Source organism: Anopheles marshallii, chromosome 2 (assembly GCF_943734725.1).
Source record: "Anopheles marshallii chromosome 2, idAnoMarsDA_429_01, whole genome shotgun sequence".
Lineage (NCBI taxonomy): Eukaryota > Metazoa > Arthropoda > Insecta > Diptera > Culicidae > Anopheles > Anopheles marshallii.
Genome location: NC_071326.1, coordinates 18,827,304 through 18,849,138, shown reverse-complemented (window position 1 = coordinate 18,849,138; position 21,835 = coordinate 18,827,304). Strand labels below are relative to the sequence as shown.

At 45.6% G+C, this 21,835-nt stretch overlaps 6 protein-coding genes across 6 annotated transcripts; 3 read left to right on the top strand and 3 right to left on the bottom strand.

Moving 5' to 3' along the window:
- The first annotated feature begins 442 nt into the window (after positions 1-442).
- On the top strand, positions 443-8,563 carry LOC128719255 (ATP-dependent RNA helicase p62-like). Its single transcript, XM_053812877.1, has 4 exons — positions 443-684; positions 3,369-4,445; positions 4,529-4,764; positions 8,073-8,563. The coding sequence occupies exons 1-4, from the start codon at positions 443-445 to the stop codon at positions 8,561-8,563; spliced, it is 2,046 nt and encodes a 681-aa protein (XP_053668852.1).
- Positions 647-3,208, top strand: LOC128719256 (dual specificity protein kinase CLK2). Its single transcript, XM_053812879.1, has 2 exons — positions 647-684; positions 1,455-3,208. Exon 2 carries the CDS (start codon positions 1,478-1,480, stop codon positions 3,038-3,040), a length of 1,563 nt encoding a protein of 520 aa, XP_053668854.1. The 5' UTR covers positions 647-684; positions 1,455-1,477; the 3' UTR covers positions 3,041-3,208.
- A 1,717-nt stretch (positions 8,564-10,280) lies between the features above and the next one.
- Positions 10,281-11,323, bottom strand: LOC128719776 (hatching enzyme 1.2-like). Its single transcript, XM_053813407.1, has 2 exons — positions 10,651-11,323; positions 10,281-10,552 (listed from the first exon to the last, which is right to left on the bottom strand). Exons 1-2 carry the CDS (start codon positions 11,321-11,323, stop codon positions 10,281-10,283), a joined length of 945 nt encoding a protein of 314 aa, XP_053669382.1.
- Positions 11,324-11,996: 673 nt separating this feature from the next.
- On the bottom strand, positions 11,997-13,530 carry LOC128716350 (centrosomal protein of 128 kDa-like). The gene is made up of 4 exons (XM_053811273.1): positions 13,235-13,530; positions 12,981-13,150; positions 12,123-12,913; positions 11,997-12,044 (listed from the first exon to the last, which is right to left on the bottom strand). Exons 1-4 carry the CDS (start codon positions 13,528-13,530, stop codon positions 11,997-11,999), a joined length of 1,305 nt encoding a protein of 434 aa, XP_053667248.1.
- A 650-nt stretch (positions 13,531-14,180) lies between these two features.
- Positions 14,181-15,627, top strand: LOC128716339 (uveal autoantigen with coiled-coil domains and ankyrin repeats-like). The gene is made up of 4 exons (XM_053811263.1): positions 14,181-14,458; positions 14,533-14,702; positions 14,760-15,499; positions 15,565-15,627. The coding sequence occupies exons 1-4, from the start codon at positions 14,181-14,183 to the stop codon at positions 15,625-15,627; spliced, it is 1,251 nt and encodes a 416-aa protein (XP_053667238.1).
- Positions 15,628-15,869: 242 nt separating this feature from the next.
- On the bottom strand, positions 15,870-18,011 carry LOC128708225 (uncharacterized). The gene is made up of 3 exons (XM_053803185.1): positions 17,954-18,011; positions 17,040-17,146; positions 15,870-16,949 (listed from the first exon to the last, which is right to left on the bottom strand). Exons 1-3 carry the CDS (start codon positions 18,009-18,011, stop codon positions 15,870-15,872), a joined length of 1,245 nt encoding a protein of 414 aa, XP_053659160.1.
- Positions 18,012-21,835: the final 3,824 nt, after the last annotated feature.

Sequence of the window (21,835 nt, the reverse complement as noted above, 5' to 3'; positions counted from 1 at the left end):
TTTCCTTGAAGACATGTTTAGTTTTGGAAAATAAACATTGTATTGCGTCATGTGTTTAAGAAACCTGACTTATATGAGATATTGACTTAATTTTAGTCCTTACGTTAAAATGCGTAACATAAAGTAATTCCAGCCTTGTAAACTCATCGAATTACAGAATTACCTTCAACGATTTATCAAGAAAACGTGCTCGTTGACAACTGCCGCCCTCGTTGACGTTTGCGAAGTGTAGACAGCGCTGAAGGTTTTACTCACTCGTGCAGGAAGGTTTCTTCGCATGCTGTAGCAGCGTGGCTTTCTTTCGAAAATTGACCGTGATTAGGTAAGCATCTCGGTTGGTGCGTTTCCGCTGGAAGTTGTGCCAGACTCTGCCAGAAGGGTGTAGCTGGTGGTGGTGCAATAGTGAAATCCGTTTGCGGAACAAACCAAAAACCAAAAAGAAATGTTGGGACTGTCGTGTCGTCGGTCGCTAACGACTGTTCTTCGATCGTTTTGCAGTACATCATCATCGGCCAATTTCGGTAGTCGCTTGCGAATCCCGGAAGTCAGCGCAGTAGCTACAACCCGACATCCGTCACACTGCGATCGTTCGCAGATTCTTCTTCCTACAGCACTATCGGTTAGTTGCGGTCGATTTTACTCGACCCCTATCATCCAGGAAGGTTTCGTGGACGAATTTGACATGTAAGTAAATGTGTTTTTAACAGAATGGAATCGAAAGCAGGTGGTGAACTTTGTATAGGGTACATGACCAGGTGCAGCGTGGTTTGCACGTGGTAATGGCGTGGTTGTAAAGAGGTTGAAACACTGTTAAATAAGCTAGCGGGGTCATTTATGCTTGCGGTATGTTCAGTGCTCCGTTGCGGGGCGCATTTTGCGGTGGGAAAAATTGGCTGTGCGATGCCAGAAAACAGCCGAAAATGTGATTTTTATTTGGCCTTGGGCATCCATGTTGGGAAACAAGATGGCGGCCGTTAGTCACACACATCTTTGCTTTGTCGATGGTGGGTTTGCTTCCACATGAGCCGTCTCGAGCTGTGTATTGGTGGGTCCGGAGAGAGGGCAGTGTTGCCTGATGGCATGCTTTTCGCTCGCTCACTCGCTCGTCCAATGCGTATGGGTGTGTGCGTGTGTGCGTGCGAAGAGATGGAATGGTTGAGTGTGTTCGTGAGATGAAGGAAATATTCGTCTTGTGCTGGGGTAAAAATTGTACATGGAGAGTGGTGTGTGTGAGAGAGTGCGTGCGTACAAACGCCTAGCGCCCCATTGCGCCTTGCGCGGCGTTATGTGTTGGGCTTTGAATCATTCAGAGGAAGGGCAGTGTAGTTATTGTTAGTGCCCCTCGAGTGAAGTAAAATCCATTTTTTGAAGATAATCTATTTCCCATCAACCGTCCAGAGTCGGTTATGATACGTTTTTTGGTGCTTGTTCTCGTAAATCTGTCCACATATCAGCATCAACCATCACACAGACAGCGATGCCACGCTCAAAACGAAGGCTTCATTCGAGGTCCGGGTCCAGGGCGTCTGTCGGCGGCCGGTACGAGGAAAAGCGTATGAAGCATACAGAATCCGGTGGTGACTGCTATAAGAGTGCGAGGATATCGAACACAAGCTCGTCCCGTAGAAAACGGAAGCGTTCGGAAGAGTCCCATCACCAGCGCAGTGTCGGGTCAACCAGTGGCGGCCACAGGAAGAACAGATATCGGGAAGAGAAAACGACGCGGCGTCACGAACATCGTCCATCCCGGAAAGACCGAGAACGGGAACGGGAGCGCGAACAGCGGGAACGCGATCGAGAACGGGAACGGGAGCGTGAGCGAGAACGTGACCGAGAAAGGGAGCGGGAACGTGAACGGGAGCGTGACCGCGAACAGCGAGAACATCGGACCGATGTGACGAAAAAGCACAGCCCCATTAAGAACGACTCCCATGGGCATTTGATCTACCAACCTGGTGATGTAATACATAATAGATACAAACTATTATCTACCTTAGGTGAAGGCACATTTGGTCGCGTTGTCAAGGCGAAGGACACGGAGAAGGAACACACGATCGCACTGAAAATTATACGCAACGTCGACAAGTATCGCAAGACCGCCAAACTGGAGATAAATGTGTTGGAAGAGATCATAGCCAAAGATCCGTCCGGTCGTCATCTATGCATCCTGATGTTGGACTGGTTCGACTACCACGGGCACATATGTATCGCGTTCGAGATGCTTGGACAGAGCGTGTACGACTTCATGAAAGACAATAAGTATCAGCCGTTCCCGATGGAGCAGGTACGGCACATGTCCTATCAGCTGTGTTTTGCGGTAAATTTTCTGCACAGCGTCAAGCTCACCCATACGGATCTGAAGCCGGAAAACATCCTGTTCGTAAACTCAGAATACACCACCGTAGTCAGCAGAACGACGAGGAAGAATCGCGAACTGCGTCACGTCAACTGTAGCGACATACGGTTAATAGATTTCGGTAATGCCATATTCGATCACGAATACCACAGCACGATCGTATCGACCCGGCACTACCGGGCGCCAGAGGTGATATTAGAGCTGGGCTGGGCGCAACCATGCGACGTGTGGTCGATAGGATGTATTATTTACGAACTGTACCTAGGCATAACGCTGTTCCAAACGCACGACAACCGAGAACATTTGGCCATGATGGAGCGAATACTCGGTCCGATTCCATACCATATGGCCAAAAAGACGCCCACGAGATATTTCCCGCACGGGAAGCTAGACTGGGACGAGAAAACTTCCGAGGCGCGGTACGTGCTGCAAAACTGTAAACCACTGATGCGCAGTGCCATGTCCGAGGCACCAGAGCACATGCAGATGTTCGATCTGATCGGGAAGATGCTCGAGTACGAGCCGAAGGACCGCATCCCGTTGGCCGAGGCGCTTGATCATCCGTTCTTCGCGAAGCTACCCCCCCATCAGCGATTGCACCGCTATGGCAGCGATAAAAGTATGTCCTCTTCTTCTGTGCCGCCGAGCAGTTCGCGCGAGTTCTCGCACAGTCTGTCGAGATGAAATGATGAGCAGGCGCTGCTACTGTTGCTGCTGCTGCTAGTGGTGGAAGATACGATAATATTAGAGATTCTGATTCGCACACGCATGTACACTGACCTAACTATCATGACCATTAGGCGTAAATCGACTCTCCTAGCTTGCAACCACCAACCCATAAAGAGCTATTAATTACAAACCATACCCGATCTTTAATCGAAACCGAAAAGAGAGAAAAAAAAACAGACTCCTCCCCCATCAGTGAAAGTAACAGTAAACCCGAGAGGCGAGAGATTTTCAAACATGAGGAAAATATCACATGATTTGTATTTTTTATCGTTTTATCTTCAAGGGCTCCGAGATTCGAGCGAGAAGACTACAAGAAGGAACCGTACCACGGTGTGAAGCGTACCGGTACCGAGTTCAAGCGTGGAACCGGTTCGCGTAGTGGTGGTGGTGGTGGTTACGGTGGAAGTGGCGGGGCCAACGGATATGGCGGTGGCGGCGGTAGCCGCTTCGGCGGAGGTGGTGGTGGCGGACGTCGTGACAAGTGGTCGGAGGCTGGTACATTCCAGAAGATCGACTGGAGCAAGATGACGCTGGCACCGTTTAAGAAAGATTTCTACCGCGAGCATTCGCTTGTACGTAATCGTTCGCAGAAGGACGTCGATCGATACCTGGCCAAGCATGATATCACACTAATCGGTCAGTGCCCGAAACCGATCACCGAGTTCGACGAGATCGACATTCCCGACTACGTCATGCGCGAGATTGAAAAGCAAGCCTACAAGACCCCGACTCCGATCCAGGCGCAAGGGTGGCCGATCGCACTCAGCGGACTGAACATGGTCGGTGTCGCGAAGACCGGTTCTGGTAAAACGCTCGGCTACATGCTGCCGGCCATCGTGCATATTAATCACCAAAAGCCCGACCCGTCCGTGCGTGGACCGCTGGTTCTCGTTCTCGCGCCGACCCGTGAGCTTGCGCAGCAGATCCAACAGGTCGCAACGGATTTCGGTTCGTCATCGTACATTCGCAACACGTGTCTGTTCGGTGGCTCCAGCAAGGGACCGCAGGCTTCGGATCTTCGACGTGGTGTAGAGATCGTCATCGCTACGCCCGGTCGGTTGATTGATTTCCTCGAATCTGGCACCACTACACTGCAGCGCGTCACGTACCTGGTATTGGACGAAGCGGATCGTATGTTGGACATGGGTTTCGAGCCACAAATCAGAAAGATCCTCGAACATGTGCGACCGGACCGGCAAATTCTGATGTGGTCCGCCACTTGGCCGAAAGAGGTGCAGCGTTTGGCACGCGATTTCCTCGGAGACTACGTGCAGATCAACGTCGGTTCGTTGGAGCTTTCCGCTAATCACAACATTACCCAACACGTCCGTGTTGTTGATGAAAAGGACAAAAATCAAGAGTAAGTGTCAGCAAGACAGAAAGGGAACATCGGGTATTCTTTCGAACGGTAGTTCTAAGTTCCATACAATTGTCTCGCTTTAGACTTGGCACCCTTCTGGAGGAGTTGTACCGTGGTGGAAACCCTGGTAAAATTCTTATCTTCACCACTACCAAGCGCCGATGTGATCAGATAAGTATGCAAATCCGTCGCTATGGTTACGACGCGGTGGGAATGCACGGAGACAAATCACAGCAGGAACGTGAGCGTGCCCTGCACCGGTTCCGTAATGCACGTTCGTGCATACTGGTGGCAACGGATGTGGCTGCACGTGGCTTAGGTAAGTTTGTTGACCGAACGCTTTACAATTGCACTAAATTATTGAACCGAGAATATGAAAGACGAACGGCACGTATAACATATGTCACTGAGTGTGTATGAACGGATGTTTGATACATACAAACATTGTCATTTACTGATGAATGAAAGAGAGGAGTGAGAAAGAGCCAGAATGCAAGATGTGTATGTTGTGCGTGTGTGGATCATAGTGGAAAGCACTAATAATTAGCAGCAGCATATCGTAGTATGTTGTATGGTGAGCCTTTCCTCACAGTGTGCGCGCAGCAGGCTTTGGATCGATAAGCATGTTCGTGCACACAGCAGATGTTTTGTTCTTCCATTCTAATTCCCCCACCTAATTCGCGTGTGTGAGATACGAGTCGCGTTAGTAAGTTTTGTGTGATGTATCTTCTACAATTCTTCGCCGGACCTTCATCATTAAACTTAGCTTACGGGAAAAGAAAGCAAATAACGTACCAAAGTTTCTTATCATCTAGCTCATCCCTATCCTCCCCCCTATAAGCCATTAGGGCGATGAACGCGTAATCATCGAATAGTTTTGTGTATGAGTCAATGGATTGAGATTGAAAAAGTGTGCAGCATATTAGATTCCCTTTAATTCTCCTTCACCGAAGTCCGACGAATTTTTACTCAACTTCTGTGCTTTCTCTTCTTCCCGATCTCGTGTCGTTCTTTCTATTACAGAGGCCGGACCATCTTGCTGCTGTGGTGGGGATAGTGAGCAAAAGTACATCTCTGCCCGCTGTTTTACATATGTTTCGCCCGTACAATGAAAAACAAGCACCAACTCCTAACGCGCAGGAAACCCGCGTCGACCGCCTCTTCCAAAAACCCTGTTGGTATTGGTGGCGCACGCGGAACACTGTGTGGTGCGTTCATGAAAAAAATAATGCCATGAAAAATATGGACGGGAAAAGTGTATGTTACACGGTGCGAGCTTTACACACAGCCCTTTCTGAAACAAAGGGGAAGTGAGAGAGATGCATAATGCAATGTCACGAAACAATATCCTCGCCAGGGGCAAAAGGTTACCGATCAAACGGCCTCTCTTATAAAACACCGCGCCGGTGTGTGCCAGTCTCAGAGAGCAGTGTGCGTAGGTTGCTATGGGTACGCGGGCCATTCGATGACTCGCGCAAAGTAGCCCCACTTTCGCAAACACTGCTTTAAATTCAACTACTACTACTATCAGTACTTTCGTACGCGCACGCACGTATCAAAGATGAGCTTGAAGCAGGCTTCATTTCGGTGGACTCTCGTTCGGAGTATGCAGACGTCGTCGTTTGCGCGCAACATAATCTACCAGACACGCGATGTTGTATGGTTGGGTGAAGGCCTCGCTTCAAATCAAGATATGAAGAATTACGACGCAAACACTGGTGTGGAAATGCGAGGAAAACTTGAATGCAGCCCAATCCATGTGATGTTAACGCGCTATATGCAACGGATGAACGTTCTGCTGTATCGTTCAAGACAACATCCAAAGAACCGAGAGCCGGGCAAAACTTCGAAAATGATAAGAAAAATCGCACACAGCTGGCTGTCAGATACTTCACAATGCATTGCAAACTATCATTACTAGCAGATATTGAAATTGCTGCAACTGCTGTGAAAGTATAATGCAAAGCTTCGAAGTAAAGAACCGCGCCTGCATTGCGCTTGGATGGGATAAAGTTACCTACACCACTCGCGTATATCTTCTATTCTGATACGTGTGTCCCGGAATGTGCGTACGGAAGAACATGCGGTCACGGAATACTGCGAAACATGATCAATACACCCACAATGGAAGACTCCAACCGGACGGGGTGAGCTCTCGGTCCTGCTGCGTCGACCGCATGCATGCATGAAGGGCATGTGTAGCATGGTGTATGTTGACCGGGCAGACGTCTTTCCAGATGTGTGTGGTGGCCCCTGCCCTAAGTCGTCGATCAGCAAAGGCACATCGTGCATTACAACACCGTCCCCTAAGGTAGCGGATCGAACGGTTAATGCGGCGCGCTGTGGGCTACTCTGTATCTGATTGAACGCAGTATGGATCGCAGCTGTAGTAGTAGTAGTAGTGGCACTTGAAGAAAGACGCACGACAAGATTCTTCTCATGCGCGCGATCGTCACAATAGCAAACACACACGAGTTCTCGTTAAACGTCTCGCGGGTTAGTTTCTCACTAACCGTATCTTCACTATGCGCGGAGATACGTGTCCTACCGTTGCAATTGTCGTAGGGGATTATGGAAAGAGCACTAACGTTATGTGTGTGTGAGCGAAATAAGAGTAAATCTGTGTTTACTCTCACTGGAAAGGCTCTAGACGAACTCTAGTGACGGTTTGTATTTTGTGCTGTTCTCATATTAATTTCGAAGTTCCTTACTATATTAGAGTTAATTACTAATCACATTTACACAAATGACCCAAAAAAAAAGAAATTGAAGCGAAAATTTCTGGCGAAACATGTGATCATGTTATTGTAACATCGTTGATTATGTATGCCACATAATCGATTATGTTATAAGAAAGTTCAGCCGCTAGTTAGAGGTAGTGTTTGGTTAGCTTTTCAATCAGGGAATCTTTCGTACCTACTCCATTCATTGAAATCATCTTTTTTAATCAATGCTTCATAGTGATCATCCCATAGTCATCATAAACTCATCATCGCTCCCTGTAATTTTCATCATTTGCAAAGTTAATTGTTTTATCATTCTAAAACGATCGAACCCGAACGGCGTGTAAACTATCATTCGAGTGTAGATCCTGCTATCATGATCGAGTGTAGAGTCGCTGGTATGAATGTCAATAATTCCGTGTTCTGCCAGTGCTAAATATATTTTAACTCGAATATTAACTCTTCGGCCCAAACAAAACTCAACGAACCTTCTGTGTCGTTGCAGCGTATATTTTTTTCGCGGAAGAAACATAGCAAATTTACACTCATTCTACAGCAAACGATCATATGACTTTGTTAATTTTTCACCCTTCTTTAAAGTAAACAAAAAAATAGGTTCTAGTTTTTTAAATTCTTGTTCATAACAGTTCCATTGGCTTTGGCAAACTTAATTTCTCTTTAAACCATTCTTTTAATACTCAGTTACGTGTAGTGTTTGTAGTTAAGTAGGTCGCGCTTGAATTTGCTTACTTATTTTTTAGCTCAGTATATTCGAAAAGATCAGGCAACAAGATACGATTATGATACATACATCCCCGCGATTGGCAACAACGAATCTAACAAATCTTTGTTCTGTTTGTGTTCCCTTTTTTGAATATGTGCGTGTGTGTGTATGTGCTTCCAGATGTTGACGGTATCAAGGTGGTCATCAACTACGACTATCCGCAGCAAACGGAAGATTACGTGCATCGTATTGGACGTACCGGACGGTCGAACGCTACCGGCGAAGCGTATACCTTCTTCACATATAACGAGCGCAAGATGGCCAAGGAGCTGATCGCCATCCTGGAGGAAGCTCAACAAACCGTGCCGCCAGAGTTGTTGAAGTGGCGCGGCTTCGGTGGTGGCGGCGGCAATCGCTTCAGCCGATTCGGATCATTCCGCGGTGGACGCGACTACGGAAGCGGTGGCGGTTATGGTGGTGGTAACCGGTTCGGAGGTGGCGGTGGCGATGACTACCGGAACGGAGGATCGTCGATGGGGGCAAAGCGACCGTACGACAGTGGCAACAGCTACGGTGGTGGCAACAGTGGCAGTTACTCGAACGGTTATGGCGCTGCCAGCAGTAGTTCGAGTGCGTACGAAGGGCGAAAGCACACCCGGTTCGACGAATAGGGAATACGGATGAAGGAACCAATGTGTGTCCCGTGTGTAGAGTAAGAGTGTAGTACAGCGTACCACGCAGTACAAGATCGTAGGATTTTTTTTAACGTACAAGAGAAGAATCATGGATCTGTGTAATGCATTCGCGTTTGCACGTAATTCCTTACGATAGAAATTTAAGGCCCAACTTAGACACCTTCCTCACTAATTCTATTCCTTGATATCGTAAATGGTGTGACCCCTTTTACGTTGGTCATGTGTCACGTCTAGTATCTTTAGTTATATTTTAACCACACACACACCCACCTACGTTACAAGTGTTTGTCTCCTACACATTGAATAGTTTATTTAAACGCACCCTACATATTATGTTCGGTGGTAGTAATTTAGAGGGGAGGGACTCTCTGAACTCTCTGAGAACTGCTACTTCTCTACGGTAAGGGGTGGATCCGTTGATCCAAACCCACACCACCAACGAACGCGTATAGTAATCCTTTATCATTCATTACGCGACACACATCTATCCAGTGTGTTCTGTTTCTAAAAGCTCTGTATCCCGTGTGACACAGGCGGACGGAGTTCCACAGCTGTCCACAGCACCATAAAACGAACAGTAAAGCGTCATAGAAATCGTTTAAATGTGTCTCATCGGTATTGTGTACTATCCAGGTTAAATTTATAACGTACAGAAGAAAAAAAACATAACAAAAGCATACTTAGAACTATTATTACTTTCTCTCAGGCAAGCAAAGGTAAAGTAGACCATCAATTGAAGATTAATTCAGCTCAGTGCGAAATCGTGGGTATTCCTCTAATATTAACATTTTCTAAAATGCGCCACCTAGCCATCAGGAAGCATGCATGCGAAGAGGTTTTTTTTGTTTGTATTTGTAATTTTCTTATATTACTCTGTGATAAATGACAACGTGTTAGCTCTCACCACCCATAATACACCAGGACAGCGGACACACACACTTACGGCAGTGTTGTACGCGCGCCACGCACGCAATTCGTCCTGCAAGGCACGATTTTGAGGATAATGTTGCTTTTCCATCAGCACCACCAACAATGCTGGGACGCGCTCGCCACATCCTCACCCTCTATCCATTAATTGGAATTCGGAGCGAGGTTAGATAGCATGTCCGTATGGATCGGGACAGATTTGCGTTAGTACATAGAAAAAAGCGATCTTTTATGTGCTGTAACTATAACTTGGCTAACTTTTGCACACACGCGGCTTCTCGCAAAATCCACGTATTCTCTGGATCATTGACCTCTCGTACAAGAATAGTATCTTATTTACTGAGATATGTGTGTAGGCATGAACGATGGGCATAGGGGTTCTTCACTCCTCTGCGAGCAAAAGGGGAAAGGGGGAAAGGGTTACACACTAGAGGCAATAGCTTCTAGAGCTACGGTCACTGGAGAGAAACGGAGACGTCGTTTAAAAGTTCTTTACTTTGTATCGATCCCCACACCATCATCTGCGCATAAAAAAGTCGTAATTCCCCGCCACCGGGAACGAAACATGTCCAAACAAACAAACAGAAAAAGATAAAAAAAATAAAGATATTTTAATTTTTAAACACTAAAAAATCTCACGTATTTTTATTCCATTCAGATAAGAAAGAAATACACCGGGTATGGTGTGATGTTCGTTTAAAAATAATAAATAAATGTGCTCTGATAGAACACAGCCCGGCAACGAATGCGCCTTCGCGGGGCGCCATTAGATACCGAGGGTCTTGCATAGGTTGTAGTACTTTTTGCTAATTTTGGGATTATCCAGACACCGGTACAGATCGTTGATCTTCAAGCAATCCGTCTTGCTAAGGGCCTGTCGCTGGCCAAGCTTGATGCCCGGCATCTTTGTTTCGATCGTAGGTTTGCCCTTACCAATGCTGAAATAATTTTTCCCGTAATGCATAATGCTGTTATAATCGTACTCGAAGCTGTACGTGGTATTTTTCAGCGATTGTTTCTCAAAATTGGACTTGAACGCTGGAAAGAAAACGTTGAGAAAAAGGGTGCGCACAACATTAGGCTATGATTCGGGACAAGACGGTACATCGGGATCGGTCTTTTGCGAGCTTACTTACCGGGTATTATGTTGTCCCAGATGATTTTCACAAACCGATCCCGATCGGCACGTGACTGCTCGTGGAATATGCCAAGAGCGTGCATCAGCTCGTGTATGGCCCGTCCCTCATTGCCCAGACAGTTCGGGCTGCGATCGTCTGGCGGTTGAAGTGACACAATCTGCGTACCGCCAATCTTGCCCACATAGCTCCAGCAACCCTTCGGATACTTGATCGGCCAGATCAGTAGAAAGTCTTTGTCTTTCCCATTCCACGGCACGAAGTTGACGCACGTCATAAAGTTCAATGTACGGATTGCCTGCAGTATCGTCACCTGATCATCCACATCGTACAGCGGGCTGATCGCGTACGGCACCGTACCGTTCGGCCAGACGCGTTCCGGAAATACGTCCCAGTTCAGCCCTACCCGCCAATAGCGGTACATACGGTTATCCATCGCCATGTCACCCTGGAACAATCCCGGCGTTACTTCCGGGTCCTGATCGGTGCTCTCGAGAAAGGCAGACTGCTGCACAATATCTATACCATCCGGTACGGGTGGATTCAAGACATCCGGGATTTTCGGCAAAATCACAGCACTCTGCACACTGACCCAACCGACACAAACCAAACAGGCGAAGGTGATGCACCAGCGTGTGCCCATTATAGGCGCTAAATTAATGCTTAATTTCATCGCTGACGGGTCTAATGTTTTTTTTGCGTACTGCGCTAAGGCCTAACACAAGCCCCGTGCGTTACCAAATGTTTGTCGCTGAGCGAAATCGGAAACTGTTGCCACTGTCAGTCCACATAAGACTGGAGTCAATCACCGACTGGCCCTGATCTTGTACCCGGGGAACAAGAAATTTCTCCAGTCACAAATTGACATTCCGCCAGGCACACGGCTCGTGCGCTCGTGGCGAAACAGTGAAAGTGAAACTTGTTTTGCGGCGCCTGGTCGCGAGAACGGGATCGCATTAGCGTGCCATCGTCGAACTGGAAAGCACCGGAGAGCATGGTGTCAATCTGTACCGAGATGTGGCACTAAGACTGTTGTTGATGTTGCTGAAGATTGCTCTACATTACATGATGAACAATACGCGTGCGCGTATTGTCTATTTACCAAGAATATTTCTGCCCTTTTTGCTTATTAACGCGAAGATCAGCAATATGCAATTAATAAAGTCAAATATGCACTGTGGCGCAGGCGTTCGACAATGACAATGATTATTTATTGAGCTGCATTTGAAATAGTTTTCAACATAAGTGATACATAGTACGTACGTACACCCATTGGTGTACTTAATGGTAGGATAGGTAAAGAAATGCTGATTATGTGAGATGCAATAAATTGCGAAGTCTACTACCTACAATTTTCCTTCGAAGAACACAGAGTCGTCGAACGCACTGGAATGCTGGTAAAACAAAACAATCAATTAGAACGCATATCCACAAAACCGTAGAATCGTATCTAAACACTTGACAACACTTACCTCGCTTTCGGCGGCGATAGGCATCGGTGGGTTCTTTGTAGCTGTTACTTCTTTATTGTTCTTCGCTTCCTTAATGAATACTTGTCTTTTCGGTCGCATAATAAAAGCCGCCGATTTCTTCGAGGCAGCCTCCTTAGCACTGGTCTTGGACGCTTTAATCGATTCCTTCAGTCGTGCGAACGCCATTTCTTGTTCCTTGTTGCGGTTGTAGTTCTCCAGCTCCCGTTTCAGCTTACTGTTTTCATCATGCAAGACGCGCAAATTGTTGCTCAATTCATTTTGCCTGTTACGCAGCTCATTGATACGTTCGTCAGATTTTTTCGTTTGTTCGACTAAATCCGTAATGGAGTTTGTCATGTGTGCGATCATGTTTTCGTTCTTCATTTTCATCTCTTCGAATGACTTCTCCGAAAAAGCTATTTCCTTGCGAAAGCGTTGCGTTTCCTTCAACAGTTCACTGTCAACCTTTTGCTTCAGCTGTTCGACATTGTTTCGCATTACGTTGAGCTCGGATTGAAGCTGTTCTAAAGCGTTCATTTGTTTGCTCTGGTTTTGCTCCTCATGCTTCAGCTCTTCGGTGCGCTGTTTGACACTGCTTTCTTTGTCAATCAGCTCGTTCTTGATCTGCTGCATAATTTCAGCGTCGTGCGAGGACACATTTTGCATTTCACACTCCTTGGCGTGACAATCTTGCTGGAGAATATGTTTTTCTGCAGCGACGCTATGTAGCTGTTTGTGTAGGGTTTTCAAGTGGCCTTCCCCTTTCTTGAGCGCACACTGAAGGACGTTTGCTGCAAAGGATAACGTTCGTCTGGTGAGTAACGCTAATTATCCAATCGATTTAGCTGAAATACGTACCTTTCTCAGTTAACTCGGTCAACAGTTTCTTTATTTCTTCCATTTCTGAACGTGCCACCGCGTCATGTTCCTTGAGGTGCGAGCGCATCGCGTCGTTCGACTTTATGTGTGCATTGATTGCTTCCAATTTTTCGCGCAATCGCATAGAAGTGTCATGTTTTACGTCTTCACTGTAAAGATACGGTATTTAAAATGGGAAAAATACAATCCATTTCTTCCGAAATGCAATCTGTTCAAACCTACACAATACTTACATGCTTTGCACATTCGTTTTAAAATTGTGCTGCACGATTAGATCACTTTTAGTTTGCACTCCTTCCTCCAGCACTTTCTTGATGTACTGCTGGAGTTTTGCTATTTCTTTTCGCTGGTTTACGTGCTGAGTGCTTAGCTCGATGACTTGGATCAGCGCAGTGTACTTATTCTGCTGGACCAATTGCTGTACTTGGCCCATAATCTTCTGGTTTACGATTTGCGCCGTTTGGTCCTCGGGGGAAGAATATTCACTTTCCATAGTTTCGCCCATGGTTTCCGGGCTGCTGTCTGCCATTTTCCTTGGAAAATGTGTTAGTTCTTATGGTGCTCTAAGCTAAAATATATGTTTCTCTAGTCACAGCGCAGAGCCACCACAACTTGCCGGTAGGAAAATTCGTACGCGAATGGGAGCGACAGCACACACACATCTACTAAGTAGGCGTCGTTAGCATCCCGGAAGCGAATGACAATGTAGATCAAGGTTGCTATAGGCTCAGTGTAGGTGTATCGAGAATGTTCTCAATCGAAGCATAATTATTATATTTCTGATCGTGATTATCAAAATATCGATGAAATAAACGATGAGAAATGCAATTTCCGTCTATTTTCGTTACACAAGCCATACAAACGAAGTGTATTTCGTCATTTAGCATTTTATGCAAATTTACTTTTGTTTGATTTTGAACCTTGGGAGTTAGTTTATACCTTATGGTTGAAGCTCAAGAATTTCGCGTCTTTTCGTGGATGAGCGCGTGTTGCTTCGTTGGTGGCGTCCCTGCCTGTGAAAAAGGTAAAATTGGAGTCTTCGTGGAGTGATTGTAAAACTGGTAAGATTCGTTGTTCCGTGCCTGATTTCTTAACATACTGAACACAACGCATCACAAATCCATTTCGAGAGCCGAAAGCTTTTGCTTTTGTTCTGAAACGAAGAAGTACGTTTGAGCAATGGCTGATGACCAGCAACAGGAACAAATTCAGCGGCCATCCGTTTCATCGGAACAGTCGGCTACAAACAGCGATATGGTCCAAAGCGTCCGCGAACTGATGTACAAGGACAAAAACACGGTGCTGGTTAAAGCGATAGAGTTGCTCGTCCTGAATCTCCAGCAGCAGCAAGTAATAATGATGCTGAAGCAAACTCTACAAAAAGCGATCGACCAGAACCAACAAATGCTGAAAGATTTGCATGATCAGCCAGTGATGGAATCATTAATGAGCAACATGTTAGTATTTTTTTTACTGCTTATAGTCATTCGTCATATTAGTAAATGTCCCTTTTCCCATATCTATCCGACAGAGAAGCTCAGAATCATTCCACCCGAAAGCAACTGGGCGACAAAGTGGAGTCCATTAATATGCACATGAAATCCAACGAGGTGCTTCGCAAGCAGTTGAAAAAAGAAATTTCGGGTTTTCGTTCAGGCATTGAAGATGCGAAGAGACAAATTCAAGAGAAGGAGGAAATAGGTAAATTCGTTTAATTCGCTTAAAGGTTCGTTTGTTCAAATTGGGTGTCAATTGTAGGGAAAATCCTTCACCAAGCGCATGTTGAGATAATGGATCGCATCGAGGAGGTAGGCAAACAGTTGCGTTCGGTATCCTCGGAACGCGCTAAACTACATGAAGAACATATAGAAAAAATGGAGAAACTCAAAAGGATGCGTTCTAGCTACGAAGGGACCATTAAAGGGATGCAGGCGGAACTTATGGAATGGGCAAATGTGCTTCAACAACGTGTGGAAGAGCTAGCTATCATAAAGCAGCAAATTACTGAGAATGATAATGCCTACCGTCAAATGCAGCTGGAGAAACACGATTTCGAGAACCTAAGCGATGAGCTGAAGCAAAAATTGCAAACAGAGAAAATCAAGCTGGAAGAATCTTTTGCAGCAGAAAAGAATCAGATTGATCAACTGTACTTCAATAAGGCGGATGAGTATAAAAACAAAATTGAAGAACTCAACCAAACACTCGACAGCTTGACAAACACTAAAGAACAGCTGTCGGAATGTATTGCAGAATTGGACGTCGCCATAAGTCGAATGGTTGAAGAGATAAACGATGTTCAAAACCAAAATGTAAAGTTGGAAAACGAACTCGCCATAGTTAGATCGACGATTAATTTGGATACCGAATCGGAAATGTCAATGACACAACAGCCCATTAATAATGTGTCCACCGGAAGACCAAGGGCACAATTTTTTATCAAATCTGGTCCAGTCGAAACAAATCCACCACCCTGCAGCACTGAAAACGATGACGATGTAAGTGATTTTTGTTCGTTTGATTACAATTTTCTCATATCCCTAATGTATGTCCATTCTAATAGGAATCTTGTCACTTGGACAATATGGAAAGTTCTGTGAGTATGAACTACAGCAATCGGAAGTAAATTGTAAAGCTCTGTGAAAATCTTGTGCTGAAACATTTGATGACGCTAGTATAAGATCGTATGCTTGTTCAGACTTATGTACGTACATTCGATGATTCCTTCATGGTAGTTTATGAAGAAGTTTCATTTTCTTTCTTTAGTGTCTGATGATTCTAATAAAGATGGATGTTTTTTCCCGCGTTAGATAGCACAAATAATTTATTACATATAAACATTCATACAAGGCGACAGTCGCGGCCTAGTTAACCGTACGAGAGCGTATATCCCATGCTTTCCATTAGCGTTTCCTTGATTGCGGGCTGCAGGGCTTTTTGCATGTAGGTGGTAAGAAGGCCTCGCACACCCTTCGAAAAGAGGTTATCAATTTCATTCGAATAAGCATCATCCAATGCTTCGTTTGTTTCCACATTTTGCCAACCTTTGTCCGGATTGACATGCTCACTTGCGTAACTGTTCGGGGGTCCACCGTAAGCCGAATAGGAAAAGGGGTTTCTTTCCGCGAAGAATGTTCTACTGTTTGGATCCTGATTGGCACTCGGTGCGCCTGGGCCGAATCCATCCTGATCATCTTCACCAATATTGACGAATGTGGACGGGGACAGGAATAGAGCGTCACCGTCATTTAGCTTGAACACATCATTTAGTCCATCGTTGGCGACCAGATCTTCATCGAGGTAGTCGAGCGATCTTCGTCGATCTCGCCCGTAGTACGCTGCCGGCTGGCGATTGAAGAAGTGACGCCGTTTCGAATTAATCCGATACTTTATACCGCTCGGTCCCTCGCAGCTATGTGCAAAAACGGATATGAATCCGGGTTCGGAAAAATGTGAATCCGTGCGCACGTTCGCCTGCCGGCTTCGTTCACCGACACCCGAAGGAATGAGCGGTATCGTACGAAATTCGATGCCTGCACGACGCAGCCGTAAAATCATGTCGCATCGACCCCCCGATGGATGCATTATTACGCGTCCGCTTATCTGCAGATCGGGGAACTCGAGTTTCGTGTCTAGCGTACGATTGTGTTCAATGAACTGGCACCGATCGACCACGACCCAGTGATGGTTTTGCGGGATTCTTACTCTTAAATTTGCCACCTCGACCTGTGCGGCGGCCAGCGAGTTTGTGGGACTGGATGCGGGAAAGTAAGATGTCGGGGAACCACCACTAGTGGCAGGATTGTTGCCAAGCTTATGCTTGTACTCGGAGACTATCTGTTGGATTTCTTCGTTGTAATTGTTGCTGCTGAATGGGGACCGCTGTCCGGCGGCATCGAATAATGTCGGTCTGTGAGGTGGTCCGTTGTCGGAGAAATCTATAATCGACTGTGAAGTAAGCGAACGAGCGAGCACAGTGAGTTAGTACAGCGGCTGCTCAAGTGTCTAACAGGAAGAAGGGTTTTCAAAGAGGCTTACACTGGAACCGGAGCGTTGTTGGCTACGACGCAGGGTAGTATCAAGGGCCGATTCCAAACGATTAGCACACCGTTGTCCATAAATATTGCGAATGGTTCTTGTACGTCCTATCAGTAAGAACAAATGTTAATTGTGTTGAACGGATCCGTTGCAATCCTTTTGGAAGTACGTCAAAGTACACTTATCATCAGCTAACAAAATTGAGCGTCTCTATGATTTATCAGATGGTTCATGTTAATTGAAGCATTGTATGGAACACGCCGTATCCGCTCTTAATGGTCAATAGCGAACCGAATCAAGTGAACGTATATTTAACCTCACGGGGAATCTTTTCTACAAACATCCTTCTAAATCAGATATGATGAACTTGTGAGTAGTCTGATCAACGAAGAATTTATTTGTTGTTATAATTGATAAATGAAAATAATATACCGTACAGTTACTAATAGAAATGTTGCATAGTGTTAGAAAGTGTTAAATTCAAATAACTGCCGTACATCCATCACTCTGTCTTGTATGTATCACATTTTTTACGTTATTTGGTGCCCAGCTTTCATTAACCCGGTGAGTTGAAGCTATTGTGTTTTCGTCTCGAATTTTCATGCACACATTACTATCCACCCAAACTTTACGGTCTCGAGCAAAACTAAAACAATAGCCCAACGAAAGTGCGGGGGAGCATTTAACGTCAACAATTACATCACACTTTTCCCATGCAATGCGCCAGGGCACTGATCGCAGATGATCACTTTTCGGTAGCATTAGTGACACTACGTCCAGTTCTGCAACGACGCATTGGGGGTTGCCTTTTTTAAGTCATCACAGTTTTTGTTATTTCACTTTATATTTCTTAACATTTGTTTAGAAAATGTATCCTCTGTTTTAAAAAGCTTTATATCCTCACGTTTGCTTACCTGAAGCGATCTTAGACGTAGCGACACATAAAAGAAGGATCCAGAACACGCGACACATTGCAGTGTTTAAGCAAACTAATTTACTGCACAATTTCTGCTGCTGTTTGTTTGTTTTTAGTTTTTTTTTTTCTCAGAACATGCAATCACACGAATATTCACACTTTTTCCGACTTAATTGTGGCGTCATGCAGCGAATAAAACACTTCGGGTATCGTAAAACCGCGCAACTGGTGTCGTTTCAAGCTCGTCGGGCCCGCTGGCGGTGGATCGCATAAGCACCACTCGAAGAGTTCCGTCGTCGAAAGTCATTGGTAGACTGAGAAGCACTGCGGGTCGAAAGTGGTATCCACCTCCGACCGAAACCGACCACCGCCATCATGAAAAAAAAGGCGGAGGAAGGGAAGCTTTTCCCAGCTTGCACATCCTAACATGGGAAGGGTACAGCACACCGCCCGCCTACCCACCCCCGCTTTATGGGGGCCGATTGCAGTTGTTTCGTGTTTTTTTTTTTTTTTTGATTTCCAGTTTCATTTTGTGGTACATCTTCGGGCCGGGGGAAGGGTGGCCCATCCAGAGCGGCAACACAACACAGGGAAGGCACATTTTATTTGTAAGGGCCAAGCCGGGTATGGGTGTTGTGTATGTGGCAGTGCCGGGATTTGGTTGGTTTGGCAGCGCCACCACAACCTTCGACGACATTCCCCCTGCCTTGTTTGGAGCCCTTGTTGGTGCACAGCCACCGTTTTTCAGGCGCAGGTGCAACAGGTCGTTTGGGAATCTCCAGGCGAAACTGGCATTGAAATGTGCTCGGGTAAAGAAAAAGTAAAGGGAGAGCAAACATACAAAAAAGGCCGTAGCAGAGACGAGAGACTCGCCAGAGAAAAGCGAGTACACACAGACACAAATCACGTTGCGTGAAATGCGTCTTCCGCCTCCGCAGTCGCAGGAAAATGGCTGGATGTTAGCGCCACGGGTAGCTTTTTGTTGTTGTTGTTGAGAGACGAGACCCCGTTTACTAGGTTGCGCACATATTCTTCTCTTCGCCGAGCCGGTTCTCGTCCGTTCCGGATCAGCAAACGACGCGCGAACGGTGAGATGGCGTTCTGTGCTGTGGTCCTTCTTTCCCGGGCTGTGCTGTATCTGTTTTCCGTGTAACCTCGTAATGAGTGCAGCGTGAAGAACTCGTTAGTAGGGTGACTTGTTGGCTTCGGTGCACTGGTTCTTAGGCTGCGACGTTTTGCCATTGCTTTGTGATTTTATGCAAAGGAGATGCAATGTTCTCATATTATTGTGGTTAAATTATTCCAACTGCACGGGAGATAGATTTACAACTACTTCACATCCCGTATGTTAGTAGATAAAATATTTGCATAGAAGTTACTGTAGTGTATTAGTACTTACTTTTGTACTTCTTCTTTATCGGGGCTACAACAACAATCTCAAGAGGTCTAGCGAAGCCTACCATTTCTGGCTTTTTTTGTCCTGCGTACGGAGGATTAGTAGGGGTGGGATTTTGGATCGGTCCTGTCCTGTGGAGACCGGCGCCACTATGAAATACACCACCTGGCCGCTCCCTTACTTTTGTACGGTGTTGCTAATTAGTAGTAGAGACATGTTTTAAGTGCAAAAAACTATGCGACCAAACACGATTTAGTTAGCTTTAGAATTTGTGCTATAAAGTTCTAAAGTAAGTGTTGTGTTTAATGAATCATTTGAGAAGAGCCATTCGTATAACTCTTCAGGAATCAGGAATCGACTCTCAAGAGATTCATCAATCCCAGCAGAGCAGTGGCGGATCATGCCCCTTGGTGGCCTAAAGTGGCCTCCATGGTGGGGCTCGTTTTTGATAACTGATGAGCGGAGGGAGATAGGGAGGAGAATTCAGATTCATTCATTAAGTATCAAAGATTCATTAATCTGAATCAGATCAACATGAACTCTCTCCTAAACTGAATCCAATAATTAAATAGCGAATTATTTAACACTTCAATGCATTCTTTTCTAGGTTTTAAATAATAAACAGAACCAATAGCTGCAACTTTCAAAAGCAAGCCTGAACACCTGAAGCTTTCCTCTGGAGAAATGTTCCAACAGCAAAAACGATCATCATCTAACCAGATCGGTCTTGCTCGAAATAACATGCTGCCCCTAACCCCAAGGAATGTGAGGTGCCCTTTAAGGTGATACAAAAACACTAATTCAACCTCTGTAGCGGAGCAATTTGCTGCCATTTCGTTGCACCCAGCACTTGCGTCTTTAATGGAGGCTTGGCGTGAAAAGCGTGTCTGCCACTGGTACAGTTTGAAATTTTGCTGATAGACTGACCGGTTAGCACGCGTATTAGTGTATCCGAACCGTGCGACGAGTGTCTCGGGTGGGGAAAAAAGGGGCAGTGAAACTGCACGGCTGAAAGTGACGAGGGCGGGATAGTGGCGCATAGTCCCCCCCTGCGGTGGTGGGAAGCTGGCATCCATGAGGTGAGGAAATGAAAAGTGTTCCCGGTCTTTACTAGCGTGATGTGAAGCGAACAGGTGAAAAACGAAGCTCTTCATCTATCAAACCACCGGAACGGTAGGACAACTCCATGCGTGGGGGGCTTGTCTCTCCGTAGGGCGGAGGGCGAAAATGTGGCAAATCACATACATACACACACACACACACATGCGAGACGAATTGCGCCTTCCAATTGAAAAGACAATGGGCATTCATTTCTCCTCGACACAAAAATCGACAGAAAGTGAATCTGATTGTGAGGAATCGGCCCCGGCTGCATTCACCAACTTTAAACTGTCCGTGTGTGTGTTTTTTTTGTTGCTCTCCGTTTCTTGCTTCCATGCCATACGGTGTGACAACATTGAATCTTCCTATCACAGTGAGGATACGCGAAAGAGGAAAACCACCCATCAAGCCAGAAATAGTCTTTATGTTTTTGCTCGGTTTAAAGCAATTCGACACATCAAATTATCGTCTAATTTTAGCTCCATCCCAGCGCTCTATTACGCCTATTTTCACCGGGTAACAATAGGTGATGGGATGGCATGTGTGTAATCATCAACAATCCCGACAAACAACAATGTCACTTGGGTTGGTAAGATATTACGCATATTGTTATCCGGGGCCAGACCCCCCCCACCGGTGGTTATGCTAAGCTGTTGCAATTATTTGCACAATAGTTCGGTAGCGGATTAAGCAATATACGGTTGCGAATAACAATCTAACATCGCCAAGGTTCCGTAACGCAGTAGCAATAGGCTCGGCTGCTAATCGTGTCCTTGTACACGAGTGGAGCTGAGTGTGTTTCTTATATCTGAGATTAATTTACGGACTACTGAGATGCATTTTACTATGCTTTATATTTGAACAACAATGCAATGTTTCGGCTATGACAAATTGGGTTATGATAATTCTAAAGTTTGGAGCAGAATCCACATGTTCTTGTTCTTCTGGACTGTAAAAGCTCAGGAATTATGTTAACCTGTCTATTCTCGGGTTTCTTGTTTATTTGCATAAATCCATAGCTGAATATAATATTCAATTAAAGAGATGGATCTTCACGGCATCTACAGATGGTCTCATACGTGTACCGTATACTATACCTATTCTATAGTACGCATACGAAATTTAATAAAACTGTGAGTTAGTTTACAATGGTCCCTATTAAAATACTCAGACAACCGTTATCGCTGCAGATTTCACTGCGGAGCGAAAGCTAGTTTACATCGTGAGGTACTGAGGTGTCTTCAGTATATAACAGATTTGTAATCTCTAGTGAACTCTCGCTTGAAGAGAATGGCTAGAGCATCAAATAGCAGCCTAGGTGCCCAGGAAACAGCCATGATGTTGCAACAGAAGCTAAAAGTGCAGATCGAAGGCATCGCGAAG